This window comes from Trachinotus anak, unplaced genomic scaffold (assembly GCF_046630095.1).
Source record: "Trachinotus anak isolate AG129_WGS33_773 ecotype Australia unplaced genomic scaffold, CSIRO_AGI_Tana_v1 ptg000015l, whole genome shotgun sequence".
NCBI lineage: Eukaryota > Metazoa > Chordata > Actinopteri > Carangiformes > Carangidae > Trachinotus > Trachinotus anak.
In genome coordinates, this window is record NW_027273866.1 from 15,747,941 (window position 1) to 15,772,637 (window position 24,697).

At 40.8% G+C, this 24,697-nt stretch overlaps 1 protein-coding gene across 3 annotated transcripts in view; it reads left to right on the top strand.

Moving 5' to 3' along the window:
* The window catches only part of akap6 (A kinase (PRKA) anchor protein 6), a 193,083-nt gene that overhangs the window by 15,958 nt on the left and 152,428 nt on the right, over window positions 1-24,697 (top strand). For all 3 annotated transcript variants that reach the window (XM_071498843.1, XM_071498845.1, XM_071498844.1), the window contains exons 4-5: window positions 13,487-13,785; window positions 14,515-14,686. In XM_071498843.1, the coding sequence (XP_071354944.1) occupies window positions 13,553-13,785; window positions 14,515-14,686 (405 nt within the window). In that variant the 5' untranslated portion in view covers window positions 13,487-13,552. The remainder of the gene's footprint in view (window positions 1-13,486; window positions 13,786-14,514; window positions 14,687-24,697) is intronic.

The window sequence follows — 24,697 nt, forward strand, 5'->3', positions numbered from 1 at the left end:
TGCTTCAGACACAGTTTTACATTTTTTTACTTTTTAAGTGGGAAAACCATGTTAAACCAAATATTAATTATCAGGATTTCTAGTGTGAAACATTTCTGGAGAGGAACTCTGATGGATGTTCTGCAAATTCTGTTTACAGAAGATAGTTGTTATTGTAATGCTTTTGATGATATAGTTTGTATGATGTATTAGATTTATATTATGAAGATGCGCTACAGCTGCACAGTTGAGCAGAAGCAGAAGCCATCGGTATTCAAACCAAAGTTTACCATCACAAAATGTGTCAGTGATCAGGTTAGGAACAAACCAATCAAATGGTGGATTGTAGCTGCTGCATGTTGGCTGTTACTGTCAGCCAGCTGTTCTGTAGCCATGTGTCGACCTACAACACACAGTCACAGAGTGTAAGATTTAACACAAACAAATCAGTGTTAACAGGAGGACGTCCTGCAGTGATAACTTTCACCAGCTGAGCCAGCTCTCCGTCAGTTTGTGGAGAAAACAGAACATTTATCCTTCACTGAACGGATCAGATGATTCTGTCAGATCAGTGTGTGTGTGATAATGTCAGCGCTCTGTAAGGAAATACTGTGCTGTAATAATAGCCATGATTACTGGGAAGGAAAAAAAACTCCACACACTAATGGTTTGGTCTGGTTCCACTGGGAGTCCAGACCTGAAAGTGAAGAGGGGTAATGTAATATAGAGTAATGTATGAACAAACCACTACAGAGGAATGGATATGATCTTGGTAATTATATGAAAGTGTATGTTTCAACGTATATATGATTGACAAGTGTAGTAATAAGTGATTATTGATTAAATGATCGGGACATGTAGGTTTTTTAAACATTCTCGCTTGTTAAAAAAGAAATGAAATTCAGGATGAAGGTAAAAGGATGAAGACAAATCTCTGTATAATATACCGAAGAGAAGAACATAATAAATGTTAATAAATGATAAATAAAAAAAAGAAACTATAAAGTCACCAAATCCAGTTCAGATAACAAGGAAATCTCATTTATAAATATTAAAAAATTGTAATATTTATCTCCTGATTCACATAGAAAAAAATGAATTTCTTCACTCGGCTTTTCTGCTGCTGGTCTTTCCTCAGGCACATGCCTGCAGCCACACTGCTGTAAATCTGCTGGCCTCAGTTTTGCTCCGTCATGAGATTTTTGAGTAGAAATTGCCTTTTCCTTCAAGAACTGGAGCTCCTCAATTTTTTAAAATGTCTGACAAAGGCCTTTTAACGAGGAACCAGACCACCAATTAAATTTTTTTTTAGCCTTTCAACCAGGGATTCAGCACTCTGTCTCCTGCCTGCTTCTTTCCTACATTTTCATCTTTTGCCTAAGTCTTGGTGGTGCAGGCAGGACTCAACGCAAAACATGTGATGTGACCTGATTTTATCTTATTTGATTTTATTTATTAATTTGTATATTAATTTTTTTTTTTTTTTTTTTTTACCTCTGATGCTCGTGTTCCTCGTCTTCTTGGTTAGAAACATGACAGACACAGAGACAGCAGAAGGAAAGATTAACGACCAGGAACAGAAGATCCTCCAACACATCTTCCTCCCCTATGATACATTATTCATACTGGGGCTGGGCTGGAGGGCCCCTGGGACACACACACACACACACACACACACACATATGCACACACACCCTGTTAGTCCTCCGTGACTGCAGTCTGTGTCATGGCTGTATTTTCTTTCTCCACATCGACCTCTCACAGCGACACACACTCCCTCAGACTTCAGCGGTAACACACAGCGTTTGTTTTGTTTGGATTTATTAAATGATTTATGGCACAAAGTCGGCTGAGAGCTGAGTTCACCCACAATCCTCTGTGTGTGTGGGGGCACCATGAGCTGTGGGTGTGGCCCGTCGATGGAGAGCTGGTTGTGGCTGTGAAGGTGAAGCTGGCAGCGTAACAAGAGGAGGGTGTGATTCACTGTCATGGAGGAAGATAAACAGTTCAGTTCTTCTGTTGTTTGTTCAGGTATTTAGATATTATACATGCAACACACATAGCTAATATGATGGCTAACTCTGCAAGCAGGAAACTGCTTGGTCCAGTGTTAAAGGGGTATAAGCATGGCACAGCTATGCTAACGATGCTAGCCATGCTAAGTAGCTGCTAGATGCTGTGCAGGCCCGTGGAATAAGTTGTAAAAACACCCATTTACCGACCGAAGTGACTCACCAAGAGGGTCCAACACTGACAAGAGCACCAGCTTGTGGATGAGACATGATGGATCAATTTTAACAGTCCACATGGCGGTTAGCAGCTTACTCTCAGTCTGAAAAGAGAGGACGTGGCAGGGCAAAAGGACGTCTGTTGCCCCAGCAACATAGATAAGCAGTAGAAAATGGATTAATTTGATACTTATGTTTTATGTGCAGTGGTGGCAATTTCTTCATGAAATCATAAAGACACAGGTTTATCCTCTTGTCTGATTTGGACGACTTAAAGTCCAAATCTCCTGCAGTCTGCAGACAGACCCCTCTCAATCAAATACATATTGGTCAGTATTTGCTTGGTCACAGGTCTGACTCTCACTAACTGTTGGTTGAAGTGCAGCTGCTGTACAACTTTGTGCTTGGTTCTGCTGCTGTTGGCAACAGAACAGAAAACTGTTCTGGTGAAGCATTAGTTCCAGGTATTTTGTTTTAGTTAGCTGGATAATTTATACCTGCAAGTGTTGAATTAAATGTTAATATGCTTCTAATCTGCAACTAGGGCTGCAACTAATAGTTATTTTCAATATTCAATTCATCTGCAGATTATTTTCTTGATTAATCAGTGTCAGGTTTGTCAGATTTAAGTTTCAAACCCAAAGTTTAATATAATATATAGGATAAGAAAAATAACTTAAAATTAAGAGTCAAATTTTTTGTTCATCAACTAACTAGCTATTTGTTTCAGCACCTTTTGCACCTGCAAATACTCTTAGAAGGAGATGTAATGTTTGGATTATGATTTTTATTGTACATTGAACATTTTCTTATGTTTCCTTTGTTTTCCCACAACACAAAGCTGCTGGGGTATGATTTTCATTTCTCTGCTGCTGTTACATAAGAAACTTCCACAGTGGATTTAATCTTGTCTTTAATCTCACCAAAGACACATGAATCAGATCCCGATGTAAACGGCCTCCTGTCCTGTCAGACTCCAGACTGCTGATTCACAAACTGCTGCGGTGCAGTGAATCATGAGATCAGTGAGGATTAGAGGTCGGAGTGGCTGTTAAACACGGCGGTTTCTGTAACGCCTACATATTCTTAAACTGAGAGGTGTTTAAAAACGCTCAGCTGAGCCCACACAGATTAAAGGCCTGTGTGTTTGTCATAGCCTGAGGCACTGAATGATAGAAGACAGTCAGACTAACGAGGGAGGGCTGCATATTGTTGACTTGTTCAAATAGTTCAAATACAGGTAGGTTAGTGTCACCCTGAGACCAAAACAATTTGTTTTCAGTTACCTTACAGGGAGAAATATAATATAAACACATTTTCCCTTCAAATTTATATATATATATATATATACACACACACACACACACACTAAAAGCTTTGCCTAAATAAAATAAAAAAATAGATGTAAATCAGGAATGATCTGGAAATGTTAGGTGCTGTCAGTTTTCGATCCTTTCGTCTCCAAGTCGAAAAGTGCATCTAGATTTATTTTTGTGCACACACACAATTTATATTAATTATATTTAAGTATAATTTATATCTATTATTTCTATTAATTCATTTAATTCAATTCAATTCAATTTTATTTGTATAGCGCCAAATCATAATATACATTATCTCAAGGCACTTTACATTTACAACTGACATAGAATGTCATTACCAGTTTATCTCATGAACACAAGTCTGCTGTCAGTCCAAGTTTGTTTTTTTTATTGGGAATGAAGGTGAAGTTCAGTTTTTTATTTTATTTTATATATTTTCTGACATAAATTATTTGATTGTAGATTTATGGGCAGATATTAGTGGAGTAAGTATTATACAGTTCAAGAGTTAAATAAGATGTGTGTGTGTGTATTTGTGTGTGCTTGTGTGTGTGTGATAATGCTCACGTGTCCAGCCCGCGTCCCTGTTGGCATCTCTCCAGGAAAATGACCTATTTACTGTACTAATGAAGTCATTAACATACGGCTGCACTGCATCGGTGTGGTGGGATGCAGGCGGTGGTGTTGGGGTCGATGTTGATGTTGTACCCCTGGTTTTTGATGGTATGAAAAAGTCCTTCATGATTATAAGTCTAAACACCAGGGAAGAAAACATTTAGATATTAAATGTAGAATGAAAAAGAAACAGCTCACCTCCATCTTTGATCCTGGTTCAGTTACAGGAAAACAGAGAGTTTAGAAAAAGAGGAGAGGGATCTTCACAGACCTGCGTGTGACAGGCTGAGCCACCTGTCAATCATCATCCTCACTGTGTCCTGGTGACGAATTATGTCACGATGAACAGACTGTTCCAGTGAAGGGCAGTGAACTTTGATTCATTATAGGAAATGGAAACAGTGTAATTGGTAAACTTAATAATCATTCTAATTAAATTTTCTAATCAGTTCACAACATGTGTAAAATAAAACAGGAGAAGCAGCGGTCAACAGAGGTCAGAGGGGTGGAGTAAAATAAAACTGACTGTGAGGATGTTTTTTATAGGTATAGTTTTGAGTCATAATTCAAAAGATATGACAGATGTATTTGATCATTTCCAACTCACTGCAACTGAAAACTACTGTTAAATGACAGCAAAAAGCAGGAAGGATGGTGGGGCATCATAGGTAGATGAGTCACAGAGGTCAAATGTCAGATAGAAAATGTAATAGGCTCTTTATTCATTGTCGATCTCATTACAGCTGATAGGACTGATGATCAATCTTAGTCATGTGATCATCAAAACATAGTTATCGTTATGATCATCACGTCACCACCTCCTCATCTCGTTCCCTTCATGCTCCCACTTTCCGCTCCCTTTTTTTCCTCCACTTCCCTGCTCTGTCTTCACCCTCTCCCCCACCCCTCCCTCTCTGGGGTTATGGGGCTGATGAGGTCATTCGTGGTGATGCTGATGATGTCACATATATTCCTGCCCACTGACCTCATCCTGACACGCCTCACACAGGAAGTATGATGAGAGGAATATCTGAGAACAGAAGGTTTTAAAGGACGTTTGGTAAAAGAATAAGTTATAAATTAACACAAAAAAGATACTTCCCTATTTAACATTTATAAGCAGTAAATAAACAAACTCCTATATATATATATATATATATATATATATATATATATATATATATATATATAATATAAATAAACAATACTTTATGAAAGACTAGTGTAGTTGTAAGTGTTTATTAATGTAAATGTGTAATTTGTCAACATAGTTTATATTATTCCAGCTGTGTTTTATTATATCGTCGTTCATTATCTGTTCATACAGCAGCCTCCACTCACAGCTGTCCACAGGAGGAGTTGTCAGTGTTAACAGATACATTACTAAACTTATATCTGCTCATAACTACATTATAGTGTGTTGCAAATAATTTATTAAATGTTTTTTTGATGCTTATGAACATGGATCAGGGAGACTTCAAAAATAAAATTAATGCAGAAGAAAACATATATTACATAAATTGGACTAAAGTTTGAAAAATAAGAAAATAAGTAAGTGAAGAAAGAAAAAAAGTGGTTCACAACTTGTGGTTTAGGGCCTTCCAAAGAGTCTCGGAACACATCCAAGAGGTCACAGCATAGAACAGAAAAATACACATAATTCAGTTTATTTCTGTCTAATTTTTCTCTGATCATCACTTTTTCTTGTGTACTTCTAAAATATATTTAAATAAACCAGTGTGACAGGGGAAAAGATCTGACAGCTGATACACATGAATATAAACTACACTGAAGGCTTTCTTCACAACTCATGTTTCCTCCCATTCCAACATTTGTCAGCCAAACACAGTGTAGTTAAAATAAAGTTGTAAACTCCGAGATAAACCAGTCAAATTTAATGTGGTGATATTTCTTTATCTTGTGTGTTTGAGGTAAAATTATTATCTTTTGGCTCTTCTGAGGCTCCATAGAAAGTTTCCCTAAATCAGAAAGAGAAAAATCACCTGATTCTCTAGATAAATATAAAAACTCATTGAACTGTTAAAAATTCACAGGTCTGTGTGATTAGCTTTTGGAGGTGCGGTGTTTCCTCATGTGACGTGATGTTTCCAGCAATGCCGGTATTTTGTTACATTCTAGTTTATCATATTCACCTTTTTTAAAACATTTTTTATATAACAAAAAAAAACAACCAACAAATGCCACATAGCACAGGATTTATTGTCTTAGATTAACCTTTAAAATTCATAAAACTGGATGTTTGTGGAGGTCAAAGGTCATTTTGTTTAGAATAACATCCTCTCTGTAACACGACTTGTACAATAATAAAGTGCTTTTGTAGTTCCAACAACAACAGAGTGAGACCTCTTATCTCTGGCAGATCTCACTGCATCAGTCTGAGGAAACCTTGATCTTGATCATCGTGACAGTCGGCAGCTTGTTTGTGCTACACTCAGACACATCAGTGAAAATACAGTTGGTGCCTCTTGCTCTTGCCTGTCCCCCGCTGAACTGGACTGGACTGGGTTACAGTCATTAATCCTGTGAGGCAGACTGGTTTTCCTTCTGCTGCTCCACTGACATAATTTCTGTGCTTCACTTCTGCTAATGCTGATCGATGCAGAGCCTGAGTCACACCCGCACTGCATTGCACTCACTGCTGCTGGTTATGTGGTAACTGTGTGTGTGTGTGTGTGTGTGTGTGTGTGTGTGTGTGTGTGTGTGTGAGATAGACAGAATAAAGAGATTTCACACACTGGTGCAACAAGGTAAAATCATTTTTAGCCAAAAAACCAGCAGACTCATGTCATGGACATGATTTGTCTTTTCTTTTTACTTTTCTTTTTTTTTTTTTAATTATTGAAGTTTATAGTAAATCAGAGGAGGAGAAACATTCATGCACATGTACGTGTGTTTTCTTTAGAAACATCTTGTAAACAACTGCTACTAAGTTATGAATTTTTATCCTTATTAAAAGTGAAGACATATACCAGTTTTTTGTTGTTTTTTTTCATAATTCAAATGAAAAGACATTAACAGATTAAAAAGGACTGATAGGTAAATGTGCCAAATGTATATTTATTCACAAATTCTTTTATCTTAATTTTTTTGATTGAGGAAATGAACACGAGACTCTCACCAGACTTTTACACATGACACTGAAACCTGCAGACTGGCTGAACTTGGAGTTGGATGCATATTTTATGCAGAGAAAAGAGAATATGAATAAAACATTTTATTTGTCTGTTCGCTGCGTCTGCTGGTGCTTAAAAGGATTTAAAGCCACAGCTGAGATGAAGGGGAGGACACGCATGAGCTGTGTGCGTGCGTGCGTGCGTGCGTGCGTGCGTGCGTGCGTGCGTGCGTGCGTGCGTGCGTGCGTGCGTGCGTGGTGCCATGCTGTGACAGCCTGAATATGTGGGAGAGAGTGAGAGAGACAGTGGAGGGAAAGCGTGAGAAAACAGTGAGTGGACGAGATAGAAAGAAGGGAGAGGTTTTGAAATAGAGGAAGAGAGTTTGTTGTCATCCGACCACATGTCTGATCTGCCTCCACATATCGAAGCGTCTGGATTACTCCATCTGGGATTATTCTTTAAATGCAGGGCAGATGGAGAGGTAGAGTGTGGATGTGTGCGCTGTTTTTTTTTCTGTGTTTTCTAAGAATGAGTTTGACTGTTAGCAGCCTGGGCTCATTTCACATGTTATTACATCATTTCTTACTAACCCCTAACCCCACCCCTAACCATACCAGCGATAAATGACGTGAAATGTCCCTGAAAGTGGCGTGCTGTTGAAACACAATACCATGAGATCAGGAAGGTTTCAGACCTGCACAATGAGAACATTTTGCAAAGTGACGACTTTTTGACTTTGCTCATATAAAATAGTAAATGCCACAGTAGAAAGCTCAGTGGTTCGATTCTCCATATAAAGTAAGATACCACACACAGTAAGCTAACACACACGCACGCACACACAAGCATTAGTTGTGAAAATTTCAAAAGTCAGTGATTTATTTTGACTGGCTTTTTTTCCTGTGAGAGTTTTAAATATTCTCTTAGTGCTAGAACCAAGATTTTGTGTAAAATCACCTGAATTTATTTATATTTGTTTGGATGGTTTGGATTCAGTATTTGCAGAGTCAGTGTAAATGGATGGGTTGTTGCAATTGCCAGGTTCTAGTCTAAACTCCACATGTTGATAGTGATGAAACCACATTCAGTAAATTTACAAATCACTTTATTGTTTATTGATTTTGTTGTTGTATCATCAGGTGTTTATTTTGTCCATATGTAATCACAGAAGGCATTTCTGGAACACAGCAGTGTGCAGTTAGTGCACAACAGTACGGAAAGATTTACTTCCCTCATCAAAAATATGTTGAAAATCTGAATTTGAAAACTCTTCTTTTAGATAAAATGACATCTGATCACAAAAATAAAAAACAGAGCAGAATGAATATAGTAGTGCTGTGGAAAGAAACACTTTGGTCACTAAATAAAACCGACCTTAGCAGAGCTGCAAAAATACCAGTATGTAAATATCTGAACATTCATACAGTTAATTTGAACATACAGTAAAAACTAGTTTCATTCATTTCATTTTTTAATTCATTGTTTTTTTTGCCTTCCTTGCTGAGTCACTGTGCCATCATGATGATGCTCTAAATTCTCATGTGATACAAGACAGACAGGCTGTCTGAGGAATGTGATAACATAATGCACTTTGATCTGATTCTGATTGTGAATTGTGTTGTAAGTTGTGATCAGCTGTTGTGAGTTCTTTCACATGAGAGAACAACAAATTGTGGATAATTGTGGATGATGGTGAAAATATTACGTTTCTCAGGCAAATCCTTTACATATATCAGTTCAGTACCTTAACTCATCTCCCAGTCACACTTTGCCCCATGATGATGATGATGATGACGATGATGATGATGATCAAACTAGACAGTAAGTCTTAGGTTAGTTAATTTATAAATCACCTTAATTTTTTAAAAATTTGTAATGGGCGTAGACAGGGTGCTTGTTGGCTGTAGTTCATCCTTGGGGGGTGGTGGGGGTGGGGTTAGCCGTCTTCTTTCAGGTGAGGGGGGCAGTGGCGACTTTGTTCTTTCAGTTGAGAGACCTAAAAATTTGGCTCATAGTTCAGTGCTAATGAATTCCTCTTTATACCTGTGCCACTCATTTTTTTGAGCCAACACTCTACTCTGAGATGTATTGTATGATTCAGGATTACAACTGGAGCATGTCTCTCCAAGTGTCAGCCTGGATAGATTGAGGAACGACAGTGGGTCCATGTACTGCATTTGGGCGGCCCTAGTGTTGGTCACCTCCACCGTCATCCTGTCCAAGATGTTGAAAGGCAGGTTGTTCAGGTGTTTGTCCATGTCTGTTGGACCCTCTGGTATCAGCTGTGGACCATTCAGCGGGAAACAGTGGACAGTTTCAGCTGCAGTCTTGTACCTCTGCAGGAATGAGAGATCTTCAGCTCTCAGCACCTCCTCTGTGGCTCTGACTGTGTCTGAAAGAGCTGCTATCTCTCTGCTCAGAGCCTCCATCTTCTCCTTCATCATCTGACTCTTCTGCTGCTTTTCCTTCCTCACTTCAGCAATTCTTTCCTGCTCTTCCTTTTGGAGAAACTTTTGAAGCATCAAGATGTTGTCCTTAATCTGCTTCTCTGTGTCTTGTGCCTGAACTTCAATGTTTTTTGCCGTTTGATCAAAGTTTCCTTTAATGTCCTTGAAGAGCTCAAGTTTCTCCTGTAGGGGCTTCAAGAGTTTCTGAAGTAATACTTTGTAATCCCGAGCAGCTTCATCGATGGGGCTGAAGCTGTGGTTTTTGTGTGTCTCTGAATGCAGACACACAACACACACTGGCTGCTGATGGTGCAGACAGAAGAGTCTGAGTTTCTCAGAGTGCAGACTGCAGAGACTCGCAGAGCCTTGTGAAAATCTCTCAGCTCTCTCCGTTAAAAAATCCTCACACAAATTCCTTAGTACCAAGTTTTGAGGTGGATTGTATAATGAAGAGCTTCTCTTACAGATTGGACACCCTGTTGGGTTCCCGCTCCACCACAGCTGCCAACAGGCTTTACAAAAACTGTGGCTGCATGACAGGAGGACAGGATCTTTAAAGATTTCATAGCAGACAGGACAATACAGATTCTCCTCTGACCATGTTGCCATTTTCTCTTCGTAAGGGAAGGTACAGATAGCAGCAGGCTAATAGCTCAAACAGTTCATACCAGGCATCCACTCAGCTCCTCCACAGAGAAGTCTGAAAGTTTGTTGAGTCAGCAGCTGGTTGAAATTGAAATATCCCAGTATTCCCAGTTTTCCTGTGGCTGTTCTCTCTTTGTGGGTTTTGCCTGGATGCAACTTTTACAGTCTGCTCGTGTGTTGTTGGTTGTCCTTCTTGAAGGAAGAAAGAGTGTATTTCCTGTTTGTCCTATGCAGTTCTGTTAAGAGATCATTGCTGAGCCATAAATGCTGAACCATGAACTGTTTTATGGGATGTTTTATTGCAGGATGAGAACTGTAGACAGTTCCTGTTCCACCTTCATTAATAATTATGGTGTTGTCATGCAAACTACCATCATTTTGTTGATTTGTTTTGTTTTTGTTTTGCACTGATGGTCAGTTATGGCGTCTTATCTATCTATTCACAAAGCAAGTCAACACAGTGTGGAGCTGTCAAAGCACAAGAGCCGTAAGATTTTTCAGTTCAGTTAGCTCTCCAAACTTAAATTGTGTTTTCACAGAAGGTTTTGGTTTTTGTCGTACTGCGAGCCAGAGGTACATGAATTTATACACCTTCCAACAACTCCAAAACTATGTTCTTGGATAAATGCAGTATTATATTTATTGTCTGTCTTGAACATCTTGTGTCTTGTCAGCTACGGGCCTGGCTTGGTTTGTAACCTGCGTCCAGTTTTTGGTCAACAAATAGCTCCAACACTAACAGATGCTTAAAGCACAACATCTTGTTTCTTCTTTATTTCTTCATCCATGCTGTTCAGGGACCTGGAGACTATTCTGTTGACAGTTGCCCTTCTTATAGTTTGGATTTATTTTTGCAAGTTTTGAGACTTTTTTCTCGACTCCAACGCGAAAACCTGGGCACCTGCGACACCCAAGGCCAGGGGCATTTTAGTTTGGTTGATTTGTCTGCTATTCTCTCAGTCTTGGTTGGTTAATTTAATACTTTATATCATCAAGCAAATTTTAAATGTTAGATAGAATAGATGAATGAGAGACAGGTGTCAATGTGAGAAAATACATAAATGGATGACAAGGAAGTGGAAGCTTCTCTCCTTATCTGTGTCTGTGTGACACTGGGCCAATGTTTTCATCACTGTATGAAGGTCAGAATGGGATTTATGTCTGTGTTTGCGTATTTTGACAGTTGGACGCCAGATATCTGACTGAAAGGTCGGGCAATAATATACTTCAGCTGTCCTGTCCAATTGACTCATCACTCACTCCTTGCTGACCTCTTATTGGCCAGAAGGCTTTGTGAATTGGAAATACTGCATCAGACTGAAAGATTTAAAGTGACACTCAGTCCTCTGTGTGTGTTCACTGGATTATTCACATATGTACTCCTGAAATCTGATATTTCTAACATTGTTTTTATTTGCTTTAAGATTTTATTGATCTTCAGATGGTGGAAATACACTTATTTATACATTACTGCTAGAGTTGGGGTCTGTTTTGGATGCAGTTCTTATTATTTTAAGAAAACCTTTAAGTGACTTAAAACCAAATGGATCTAATGAGGGATTAGATCCTGCATTCACATTCAGTGAAGAGGCAGTGAACCACAGTCTGAATTATGTCCACTTCACTACAGTTCATGTTTTTATTTTATTATTCTCAGTGATATTTTCTGTGAATTATAGAATATCTCCACACTTGATGGTCTTGTCATATTTAAAGACAAGAAATGCCAGAAGCAGCCTTGGAAAAAGATTTGTGTAACTACAGTATGTAATCTCCCGTCAAAATGACCAGAAATAGTATGAAGAGCATGACCTTAGTGTTGCTGCAGCCCTGTCTGCTGACTGAAATCCTGAATGATTTCCTGCTTAACAAACTTCTCAAGTTTGCCTCTAATCTCTACACTGTTGTGTTCGTCTCTTTCTTTGCACGTTGGGCTGTGTCGGTGTGAGCTGTTGTTCTTGGATGTAGGACAGTGCCTTTGTGTGTGGTTGTGTTTGTGCGTGTGTGTGCACCCAGAGCCTGAAGAACAGTGTATCATCCTCCTATGAGAGCAGCAGCAGTACTGTCTCCTGCAGCTCATTGATTTCTAGCTTGTCTTTCCTCCAGTGCAGATAATGGACTGTTACAATACACACATGTTGGTAGTGCTGTGTGTGTGTGTGTGTGTGTGTGTGTGTGTGTGTGTGTGTGTGTGTGTGTGTGTGTGTGTGTGTGTGTGTGTGTGTGTGTGTGTGTGTGTGTGTGTGTGTGTGTGTGTGTGCATGCGTGCATGCGTGCTCATAGCCATAAACTTAACCATCACTGTGACACACCCAGGAATTTTTACTGCGTAATTTCTAAACTCTCTGGATCAATTCATTTCAGTGGGTAATCACACTCTCAGTAGATATGGTGGTGAAGGCAAAGCTCCCTGACCCCAAAACTTTATTCAAACTAAACCTCACTGAGCTTTTAATCCTAAAACCAGCAACTGCACAGTTGTTGGTTCGATCCCCGGTTCATCTTGTCTGCACATCAAATCGCAGCTTTGTCCTGTCATCAGGCCGGCACGTGCAGGTCTGCAGCCATTGGTGTGTGTGTGTGTGTGTGTGTGTGTGTGTGTGTGTGTGTGTGTGTGTGTGTGTGTGTGTGTGTGTGTGTGTGTGTGAGACTGGGTGAAAGAGAGACAAAATTGTGAAGCGCGATGTATATAAATGATTTCATTTTATAAAATATCTTTGATCCTCAAATATTCTCTCAATTTCATGAATTTGTCCTGTTTTTATACTAAACTACAGTAAAGCTTTGTTTTACTGAGACAGATTCACTTTTATTTACCTTTAACTAATAAGATTTGTTTGTGATGCCTTCATTGTGATGACTTATTTGCTTCTTTGTTATTTTATTTCTTTTTTAATTCCCAGGAATTTTCAATAATTCGTTTATTTGTTCTGTCCTTCCTCATTATGTTTGTTGTTGCTTTCCTCCCTCATTCCACCCATTTATGATTCCTTCTGTTATTAATGTGCCCTTTCCTTCCTTCTTCTCTAGTTTTTTGTCCCTTCACTCTTGTTTTATGCTCTGTCTCTTAATCTTTGAATTTCACTTGACCATCACCTCTTTCTCTCTCTCTCCAGTTTACTCCAATGAAGCTCATCCACCCACATTAGGAATCCTGCACCTCTCTCTCCCTCTCTTACACCATGAGCATTGTAGCTCTCTCACCTGTGGCCCCTGAGCCACCGTCCCCCATGGTCACTTCCATCACACCCGTCACCCCAACCGTGGACCCGGACAGCTCCACCTCTCCCGCTGCCCATCTCAGCCTGGACCCGGACCATCAGACCCAGGATGGGGCCTCCTCGCTTGGCCCTGACCCCGGCCGAGGCATTGTTACTGGGGTAGCACCTCACCTGGGCCAGGACCCCTCCAGGAGGTAAGAAATCAGCCATGATGATGAGGAGGAGAATCTAATGTTTGATTCCTGATGTTTTTCAGTTTGTATTTAATTGTAACTGTTTCTCTTCTCCTGACCTTCTGAATTTCTACTATTAACTTTTATATCTCTGAAATACTGGATAGTTTTACCTCCAATGTGACAAAAGAGTCATGAGTAGAAGATATTTAGCTTTAAAGCTGTTGGTTTATTAGATCTCATATTAAAGCTTGTTGGACTAAAAATATACAACAAATAAACCAATTCTTCCCTTTCTCCACTTAAAGCTTCAGTTAAAGTTCCTTAATCTATAGTTTAAACATTGTTAGAAGACAGACACACAGACCTGACCTGACCTTAATTTACACATTCAAAAGACACAGGACAACGTGATAATCCCATCGGAGAAGTGTTTGTGTTCAGTATTCCCTCCCTTTTAGCTCTGTTCTTGTTCTCCACCACCTCCTGAGAAAAATATATGTCTTTTTTGCTGCTTGATGTTCCACTTTCCTCAGCAACTGGTCTCTACCTGTGTGTTTCTGCTGTGGGATGCTGAGCAGGAAGTGGCCTGTGTTTCAGGCAGTAAAACAAAACCATTGGTTGTTGATGATCTTCTGTGGATTTGTCACTACAATCGTCCTCTGTCCCATTACATGTTGTCATGTAGCCTGTTGTTAATGTAGAACCACAGATAGTGCACAGTCTCATCCACAATATGTGTTGTTGCAGGTCAAAGAAACCTCCACCGCTCCACACCGGAGCCGACTGGAAGGTCGTCCTCCACCTCCCGGAGATCGAGAAGTGGCTGAGAGCGACCAGCGACAGAGTCACACAGCTCACACACTCGGTGGGACAAGACAGTGACAACAGACATGTGGATGTCCACCTGGTGCAGCTCAAGGTAAACACAGCACTCTGTGACGGTGCTGGTCACTTCTGATTCAAATAACAAGCCATGTGACATCATCATAATATGTTCAGAACCCAGAGAGCTGTCCCACAATGCAGTGCACAGATGCATCATGGTCCGCTCTTGTCTATTCAAACATATGTCTGCACCAAAGCACTGCTCATAGAAACCAGGTCACTTAACCAGCACCTTTCCATGATGCTGGGGACTGTGCCATGGACTCAACAGACAGAAAGTGACGTTTTTACCAGTAACCACTGGTTTGTGTGCTCGTCCTCTTTTGCTTTGACTTCTATCTTGTTTTATTTTTGTGGTGTGAAGTGTTAGCAGCAATTATTTAGCCTTGAGGCAGGTTACATCAGTGTGTAACATCGAGCATCAGGTAGTGGGTCTGTATGTGACCTCTGTGTGACCTCTGGTGACCTCTGTGGCAGGCAGGAGAACAGTTCCTATTTACATGTATGTCAGGAACGCCTTTTAGCTGCCTCGTGTTGAGTTAATGAAGACAGTAGAACACCAGTCGAACCAACCGTCTGATCTCAGGCACCCAATTTCCCATAATGCCCCTCTTCTCTCCACAGCCTCAGTGTTATGTAACGACTGGCTTTCATGAGTCACGCAGTTGACCGTCCGTGTATTTATGTAACTTCAGTGAGTGTGCAGCCTCCCAGACCTTGAGCAGTCAGCTTCATCATCAGACTGAGCTCCTCCTCTTCATCACAGAGGATTTTCTGTAAGAGAAGCAAGAAAACTCTGATTCAGTTTGGTTCATGGACAGAACCCAGTCCCCCTCATGTTTAATTTGCTCCCTCTGTGAAGAGTCTAAATCCTCTACAAGCTGAGCATCAAGCTCTTAAAGGGGAAACACGCCTGAAATACAACAACACAGCTATTTACTGCTGTTGTTTTTAAATCGGTGTCCCTGTTTAGGCTGAGCACCTGTGTCTGAACTCACATGAAACTGATCCATATGTGGATTATTTTACATCAGCTGCAGCAATTTCATTCATTCATTCACATTCTGCTCATTTTGTACACAATCTTCTGCAGGAATTTGTTCATCGATCGACCTTTTTCAAATTACATGTCCACTCAGGTGTTTACGTCAAGAGTTTTGAGAATCAGTGTCTCATATTCTCTCTTGTCATCTTTGTTATTGTTGTATAGGTGGAAAAACCTGACATGCAGGACTCTCCCAGACCTGAGCAGTGTTGTGTTCATGTGTTGTCATTACACATGTGATGATCAAACAGGAAACATTACAGAGGCTTCAGCTTCATTCATTCATTCACAAAGATGCTGTTTTATCCTGCTCAGATTCAGTCTGATTCAGTCATCTTTTATTGATGAGTGTGTATTTTTAACTACAGTGACTCAGATGTTTCCTCTTCATCAGGCTGCTGCTCAGAGGGTCTCTCCTCTCCTCTCCTCTCTGCTCTCCTCTCCTCTCCTCTCCTCTCCTCTCCTCTCCTCTCCTCTCCTTTCTTACTTCCTCTCCTCTCCTCTCCTCTCCTCTCCTCTCCTCTCCTGTGTGTGCCCCCTGAATAAAACATGGCAGCAGCAGCAGCCTTCCAGTAACAACTCCAGACACTCTAATGCTCAACACACTGGAGGGAAAGTGAGGAGAAAGTAGACTGTGTGTGTGTGTTTGTGTGTGAGACAGAGAGAGAGAGAGAGAGAGAGAGAAAGTGAGAGACATCAGATGTTTTCTGTTTCCTGTCAGAAATCTCGTCTGTAGCTGAGTCACTCTCACGCAGAAATTCTTACATGCGTCATCTCTTCTTTCGTTTTCCCACTGCAAGTTTTTCCGGGAAAACCAGAGGAGCCAGTTTCATTTGGTGGAAAATGGTTATTTATGTAGTTACATAAGTAACTCACTGCTGCAGAAATACTGGTATACACATCTTAGCATGGGGATAGAGCAGTTTGGACCAGCGGAGGATGGAGGGTACTCAGTGAAGCCCTGATAGGCTTTTTGTTGACCTGATGTGTGATAGCCTGATGAGGCTCAAATCTCTGACACATCTCAATAATATGAACAGTTACTGTGACCGGTTTTGTCATAAATTAGGTCTCACATAGCCAGACCTCTCTCCACAGGGCTGTGTCAGAGCTGCACCCTTATCATTCTGCTACTGGGGAAAAAACACTCAAGCTAACTGACATAGATTAGATCACAGACCCTCATCTGATAAGATTTGTGCTTTAGAGGTTTTATTTCAGAAAGTATTTAAACCCATGACGAACACAGTCACACATTCTGTCATTGTGTTACTGATGGATGGAATTACAGGGAAAATAAAGTGTTCCCCTTTTTGCTGGGGACCCCCAGGAACACCCTCATAGGCTGCTGGAGGTCCCTGGACCCCACTTTGAGAACCACTGCTTTAAACCAATGACAGTCCTCTTGGGCGGCTCTCCTCTTGAGCCCAGGAGGCAGCGACACTGCTCCCAGCGAAGATGTTTGTCAACCGTTTGGTCATGTGATCCAAATCAAAAGTCGTCATTTTCAGTGTGTGGTGTTGGAGACTGAGGTTGTTGGAACAGGCAGCAGTTTAAACCCAGAGTCTACGTCCTGTGAGTCAGACTGTAAATCAGGTGACATTTATTTGGTCCCATATTCTTACTGTTTTAAGGTGATTTTATTGGACTTTCAGGAATAATGTGTTGTCTGATATTCAACGTCACAAATCACAGTGTGGAGAGAAGGTAACTCATGAGGACTCACAACAGTTCATCCTCACACAACCTGTCTGAAGAAGTGAGAGTCAGACTTTTATCTTTTTTTACTTACAACCTTACAGATGTTAGTGTAAGGAACACAGACCATCAATCTGACAGCATCAGCATCTGTTTGTTTTCTGATTACACAACTTTGAGGGCTCCACAGTGTGTGTGTGTGTGTGTGTGTGTGTAGTTATGGGATGTGCTGGCTCACTGCCTGGTTCTGGGAAGTGACTGAAGTGACAAGGTCAGACTAACAGTGATGACAATGTGTGTGTCTGTGTGAGAGACAGAGTTACAACTACAGCTTTGTGGTGCGGGTGACTGATGTCATTCTGACTCTGTGTGTGTGTCCTAATTTGTGTGTATGTGTGTGTGTGTGTGCAGCTGATGCCGCTTGTCCTTGATTCCTCACCACAACCAAATTCTACTTTCCAACACATTTCTGTTTGTGAAGAGGTTGTGTTTTGCTGCAGTCATGGGGAACACCTGTGAACCACTGCAGCAGCGTGAGAATGTAACAGTACTGGGTCACCTGGTTGCGCCCCCTGGTGGCGAGAGCCTCTCAGAATATACTGTAACTACTAGAGAGTGAAAGAAACAAATAGTGAAACAATTATTTTAGTGTTGACTAGTGTTGTACTTTTCATTTTTGTGTTTTTTATATTTAGAATAAATGATAAACAATAAATTTCCACATTCTTCTCTCAGGCTGAATTAATCCAGCAGCTTTATGAGTTTTAATCTGTATGAACTGGGTTAAGTCATAATTGGAGCCGAAGACATTCAAGTGACATGAAGCGTCTTCCATTGCCCAGACTTTGTCAGCGTTGTCATGACAATAAATGAATCTTCAGTCCTTCATGTGTTCAGATTTGGCAGCTTGTCAGAGCTCGTCAACAGACAAAGAGGACAATAAGACACAACAACGGCAGGACAGATACTGTAGATCGCCTCAGTGCAGTCAGACAGGCAACAACACAACACAACACAATGCAATGCAACACAGACACAGATGTGACGCCTTCTGGTTTTTGTTCACGCTGCGTGCATTCTGACGCCTGTGTTGGTGTCAGATCTGAGCTGCAGCCTGCAGAAGATCTCAGTGGTCACACAGTTCTGTCGTAATCATCAGCAAGCAGCAACTTTTTGTGAATGAAGTTCAACAGTGAAACAGGACGGATGCACATCGTCATTTGAGCTGAGGGTCATCACAGATGTTCTGCATTCTCTCTCTACTCCAGATGCCTATTTAAAAATGATGCATTTTTGTCTTTATTGGATAGGACAGTAGAGAGTGACAGGAAAGGGGCAGAGAGACAGGGAATGACATGCAGGAAAGAGTTGTGCCAGTCAGAAGACGAACTGGCGACTTGGCTGCCAAGAGCATCAGCTCCTGTGGTGCGTGCCCTAACCACTCAGCCATCTGGTCGCCCCTCAAACTGACTTTCTAAAACAAAAACTCTGACAACTGTGTCCTAAAACAAAAAATCAGCCACACAGCAACTCTTCCTAGTTGGTCTAAACAAAAGAGTTTTCTACATGTGTGTAGTCAGTTCTGGTTCTCTCTAAACCTGGACCAGTCCCCACAAAGCCTGACTACTACCTTAGTGCTACTTGACAGAGTTTAACAGCAGAAGCTCCACAACCACAGAAGGTACGCCGGCGAGCTGTGGATATCAGCCTAGTACTCTCGGTGGTTGATTGGTTGGCTGGACCAGGTGCCGCTCCAATGAGGGCTCAGCGGGCGAGGAAGGTGGGGAGGCCTCCTGTAGCTGCAGCCAACTTCGCCTCAGGATCCACACATCCAATCAGCATACACATCACAGTTTCACACAGTTAATGTGGAGGTTAAGGCGTCTGATTCCCTCTGTAGTCAACTTGTTTTTTTCAGATAATGAATGTTTATGGATCCATTTGTACTTGGGACCCAAGAAAAGCAGTGTGCATGTGGAGCGAGCAACAGTGTTAAATAAAGTAAAAACACTTTTTGTGAAACAGGAGGAAACTTCAGTTTGAATTGTTTTATCTCTTCTTCATCATTTAGCTGTTGTGTTTTAGTTTTACTGATGAGAGCAGTAAAGACCAGAACGGGTGGAAGCTGAGAGCGTCTGTGGGACAGAGCACTCATTCCCTGGTTGATGCCTCCATCTAGTGGTCAATCTGTTGTATTACAACACCATCAGTTAGACACACCTTTTCAACACAATACAAAGCTACAGGTGGAGGGAATGATAATATAGAAAAAGATAAGGTCATTTGAACACAATATTCTTTTATTCATGTTGTGGACTTAATCGTATGCTTATACTGTGTTAATAGTAAGTTATAAGTTATATTAATAATAATAGTTGGGAAATGAATTCTAGCTAAAAAACTGTAACAAAAATTTTCCTTTAACATCACTCAGAATTTCTGATGGTAAATATATATATATATATATATATATATATATATATATATTTATATAAACAAAATCTGTGTTTAACTGTTAATTTTGTCCATTTTGTCTTAGTTCACGCCTTTTCAATTGTCACAATCTGCAGCACAGATTAAAGTCCATGTACTGTGCCATTTAAAATACTTGCTCCTGGCTGAAAAAAACTGCTATTCTGGCTCTGTTAAAAGAAGAAAGAAGTACATGTACCAACAGTTCTAAGGCTCATTAATAACATGTTTTATCTCATTTATTTAATGCTGAAATGTAAAAATGAAGGATTTTAGATATAAGGGGAGAGTTACAAAAGTGTATTTAAGCATTGACTACGTGGACAAGGCTGTAGCTGTGTTTTGTCTCTGTACCAAACCTGGCAACTTAACTCTTCCAACAGTTGTCTGGAAAGTTTCGTACATAATCCCCCCCTAAAACCAGGATTAATCACATTTTTTTTTTTTGAGTTTTGAATGGACTCAGGCTAAGCTAAGCTAACTGTGTCCTAGTTCACGCTCTGTATTTAACACACAGACATGATTTGATTAAATTGCTGTAATAATTATCTTTTATCTTATACTGTGAGATGAAGGTTTATATTATTATTACCTGATAGCCACAAATGCTACATTTCAGACCTGTCTGTGAGCAGTGTAGCATTGCTGCTAACCACAGGTGTTTTATAATAAAGTTCTTTAGCGCCATCAGCAGCTGATGTCTGCATTTAGATAATGAGCTTCACCTAGATTCACCCTGTCGGGGCTCATAGCCACACACCGAGTGTCTGATTGGACATCACCTTGACACGGAGCATCTGGGTCGGACTCGGCCCGAGCTTTATTTGACTTAATTGCGGGCGTGGTGTTCGGCAGATGGGAGCAGACAGATCACCAGACTGCTCTTTGAAATTGGATTCACGCCTCTGGTGATCTCTCTTTTTCTTCATCCTGTCCTCGCTGCTCTTTTCTTGCTTTGTTTCTTTCTTTTATCCTCTCCTTCTTTTCTTCCCTCTGTGTCTCTCTCTTCCTCCCTCTGTCATATTTATAATACATTTGCCTGCAGGGCGTTTTTCTATAACCTGACCTTGCCACGGAGCGACTGTAGGACATGATTATAGTGATGCAACCACTGTTTCTGTGTGTGTGTGTGTGTGTGTGTGTGTGTGTGTGTGTGTGTGTGTGTGTGTGTGTTGGTATGCCAGCCTCTCAGCCATTCTTAGCGTCCGGCTGCAGGCGCTGTGTAACAGCTGCATGGAGAATGTCCTGGGCTGGTCTGAGTGGGAGAGGCTGCACAGGATATTTACACTCTAACACACACACACACGCACACACACTTGCTCACATTGTATGTATCAGACACATGCAGCAGTAATTTTAGCGATTCAGTCTGCAGTAGCACACCAACTTTATAACATCATAAAAAAGTGCAATGGAGATTTATATAAAAACTAATTAGAAAACTTATAAAGAACATTTTAGCATATTAATAAAAACATTGTTATTTTTATGCAGCTCAGTTCATTTGCACCTGCACCACATTCTGTATATATTAGTATATAGTCATTAACAGTGTTGTAGTACCTGATCCCAGTGACTTGACTTGGACTAGAAGCATCGTCTGCATTGGGACTAGAAGATGGAGACCGGGACTCTGACTGGGTTTTTCTGGCTGTTGTGTAACACAACAAATTTCCCTTTGAAATGTCGACATCTGTGTCATTTGTGTTTAATGTCGACCTTTTTTATTTGTATGTTGTTTCTGACTAACAGTGGAGCACTGGACGCCACTTTGGGACTTGAACTTGAACTTGAACTTGGACTCAGACTCAAACACTGGGGACGTGAGACTCGACTCTGACTCCTGTCTTGTATTTAATCTTCATTGTTGTTGTTTTGAGCTCGTTGCTATGGTGTCATCTGTCAGTCAAACCATGCGGGCAGGACTGTATCTTCGACTGTACATCTTTATTTGTACAGTTTGTGTAGCAGTTTTGGATGCTGGACCTCCGCCCGCTTGTCTTAAAGGCTTTGTGTTTGCTCTGAGTTCATCTTAAACTCATCCCACATCAGGTTTGTACAGTGAACGTGATCTGAGTGTCCCACAAAGCTTTATTTAAACACAGTCCAGAACATAGCCGCTGTCTCCCAGCTGTCGTGATATTTCTGTCTGCTGATGTCACTCTTGCTGCTACGCCAGGAATCCTGGGAACTGCCCTTGACATGGAGGGATGGATATTAATGTAAAGGAAAGGAGGGAGGAAGGACAGATGGAAGGAAAGAGGGAAAGAAAGAAGGAAAGTAGGAAAGTAGGAAGAGGGAGTTGCTGGTTCACAAAGTTCAACTGACCTTTTCAACTCACTCACACTCAAATATCATCACTGTCAGCGAAGACCCTTCAGCTCCAGAACCTCAGTTCTGCAGGAGGGCAGGTAGTGAACTGTCTTTAAGATTAGTGATGAGAAAAGATCGTCACTGTTACAAAAACACAAAGGTGTGTTAGAGCAAACACACACAGACACAGTATCAGGCAAAACTTTCATATATCAAGTTTCAACCAGGTCAGTTTGCTGGCAGGGCTTGACTTCTTCTCACACTTCTTGAATGTGTTGTTATGAGGCTGACAGAAAGCCGACCTGCAGTTTGCTTATGAAGACTTGTGATATTATATAAGACTCAAAACAACTGTCTGTAACTTCATTGAATGAGGAAAACAACTTATATTTACATTGAACTGACAGGGAGTGAATTACAGCTCCTGTAAGCAAAGAGCTATCATGTAGTCATGTAACACTGGTTTCTTTCTGCTAACCATGAAAACAGTGTTTATTTAACTGTAACCAAGTAATTTTAGTTGCCTGAGTCACAGCAGACCTTAAACACATACCTCCAGTTCCAAACTGAAGACTCACAGACTCACTCCCTTTGATGTGCATTCTCACTAAGTCTGTGATGGCTTAGGGCTGTCCCATTGACCAATCGTTAAGTGGTCGAGGGCTCGAGAGCGCCCTGCCTGCGCCCTTTCCGTAAGCGGGCATCTTTGCTGACTTTGCCTGAGGGAACTGCCCCCTTACCAGGGGAAGCCCAGAAATATAAAAGGTAAACAAACGCAACAAAAAGGAATATAGATATAAGAAAAATAAAGAAGACGACACGTAAACAAACAAATGACCATGGAAGGGGCATCCAATTCAATCACGGAACCTTAAAGAAAAAAGAAGTTTGCATGTAAGTGTTAACGCATAGTTTGGGGATTCATGAATAGAACAATGCGTAGTTGCTTGTTCCATGATAACATAATAAATTCCAAATATGTCTTCATTACATCAGGGGATATTCCAAGACTGTGGATTTGTAATTTAGCAGTTAAAAAGTCCAAAACCTACAATAGAAAGGAGCATGGCATCGTTTTCGTGTTGTCAAGGTAACGTGATAATTTACCAAGTGCTGTCCCATTACTATTTATACCATTCCCAGCCCTTGCCACCTCTGACACTCAATCACATACCAGCTGACGTCTATTAAGGCTCAGGGCTCAGGGTTTGAGATGTCAGGGGGACACTGGAACTGGGGGATAGTCTGTAATTTCTGCCATTAGGGGTCCTTAATCAAAGTACTAACAAAAGTTGTCGTTTGGTGACATCATGAAGTAGCGTGGGATTATTATTACCTTTAGCTGAATCCTCCACAGAGGTTTCTTCCTCTGCTCAACAAACAGAGCAGCTGATTAGAACCAATAAAAACACTGAATCAAACACTTTCACCTTTAAAGTCAGTGATTCAGCGACGATCTTCAGTCCTGTCGCATGCAGATATTAAACAGTGAATAAAACAGCTGATCTTAAAGGAAAATAGTCTCTCAGGTTTCAGGCTTTGACACAGTCACACATTTATTATTATTTTTATGATGAAATGTGTTTTCTTTCTAGGAAATAGCCTTAACCACTCTCTCTCTCTCTCTCTCTCTCTCTCTCTCTCTCTCTCTCTCTCTCTCTCTCTCTCTCTCTCTCTCTCTCTCTCTCTCTCTCTCTCTCTCTCTCTCTGTCCTTTGCTCCCTCATAACTGTCACAATTGGCAGCTGTTGCACTGCAGACAATTCGTGTGTGTGTGTGCGTGTGTGCGTGTGTGTGTGTGTGTGTGTGTGTGTGAGAGAGAGAGAGAGAGAATGGATTGTAAACTTATTGTGTTGTTGAATCTTTAATTAATGACCATCTGAAGCTTCTCGCAGTGAATTCATTGATACATTTTCACATCGGTTTCATCATCAAATGTTATTAGATAGGAAATTCTGCTGCTCAGTGCACAAGCATCAAACAACAGGACGTTAAAGTGGGGCTGATGATCTGATATGAAAAGAGTCTTTTTCATATTGATTCACAGTTTATTAAACTGATTTTATTTTCTTTGTGCACCAGAGATGATGACTGAGGTATCAGTGAATTTAACACAGTGGTGTGAGAGTGAATGTGTGTGTGAGAGAAAAGGGAGAGTACAACAGAGTGGTGTGTGTGTTTTAAGTGGTAAGAATGACACCCAGACTCCAGGGCTACTGTGTATGTGTGTGTGTGTGTGTGTGTGTGTATATGTATGTGTGAGGGGGGTGGGTGAGGGTTGGTCCTAAAATAACCTCCCCAACTGTTGTCACCCCTCCTCTCCCGAACACCAACACCCCCCTGCAAGAAGCAGGTCAACACACACACACACACACACACACACACACACACACACACACACAGTCAGTCACCATTTCCCACATGGGAGTATCAGTGTGTTTGGTGCTCTGGACAGAGGAACCACGCACTGCTTTAGCTCTTTTTATTCACATTAACGTCTGAGGAACTTTTTTTTTTT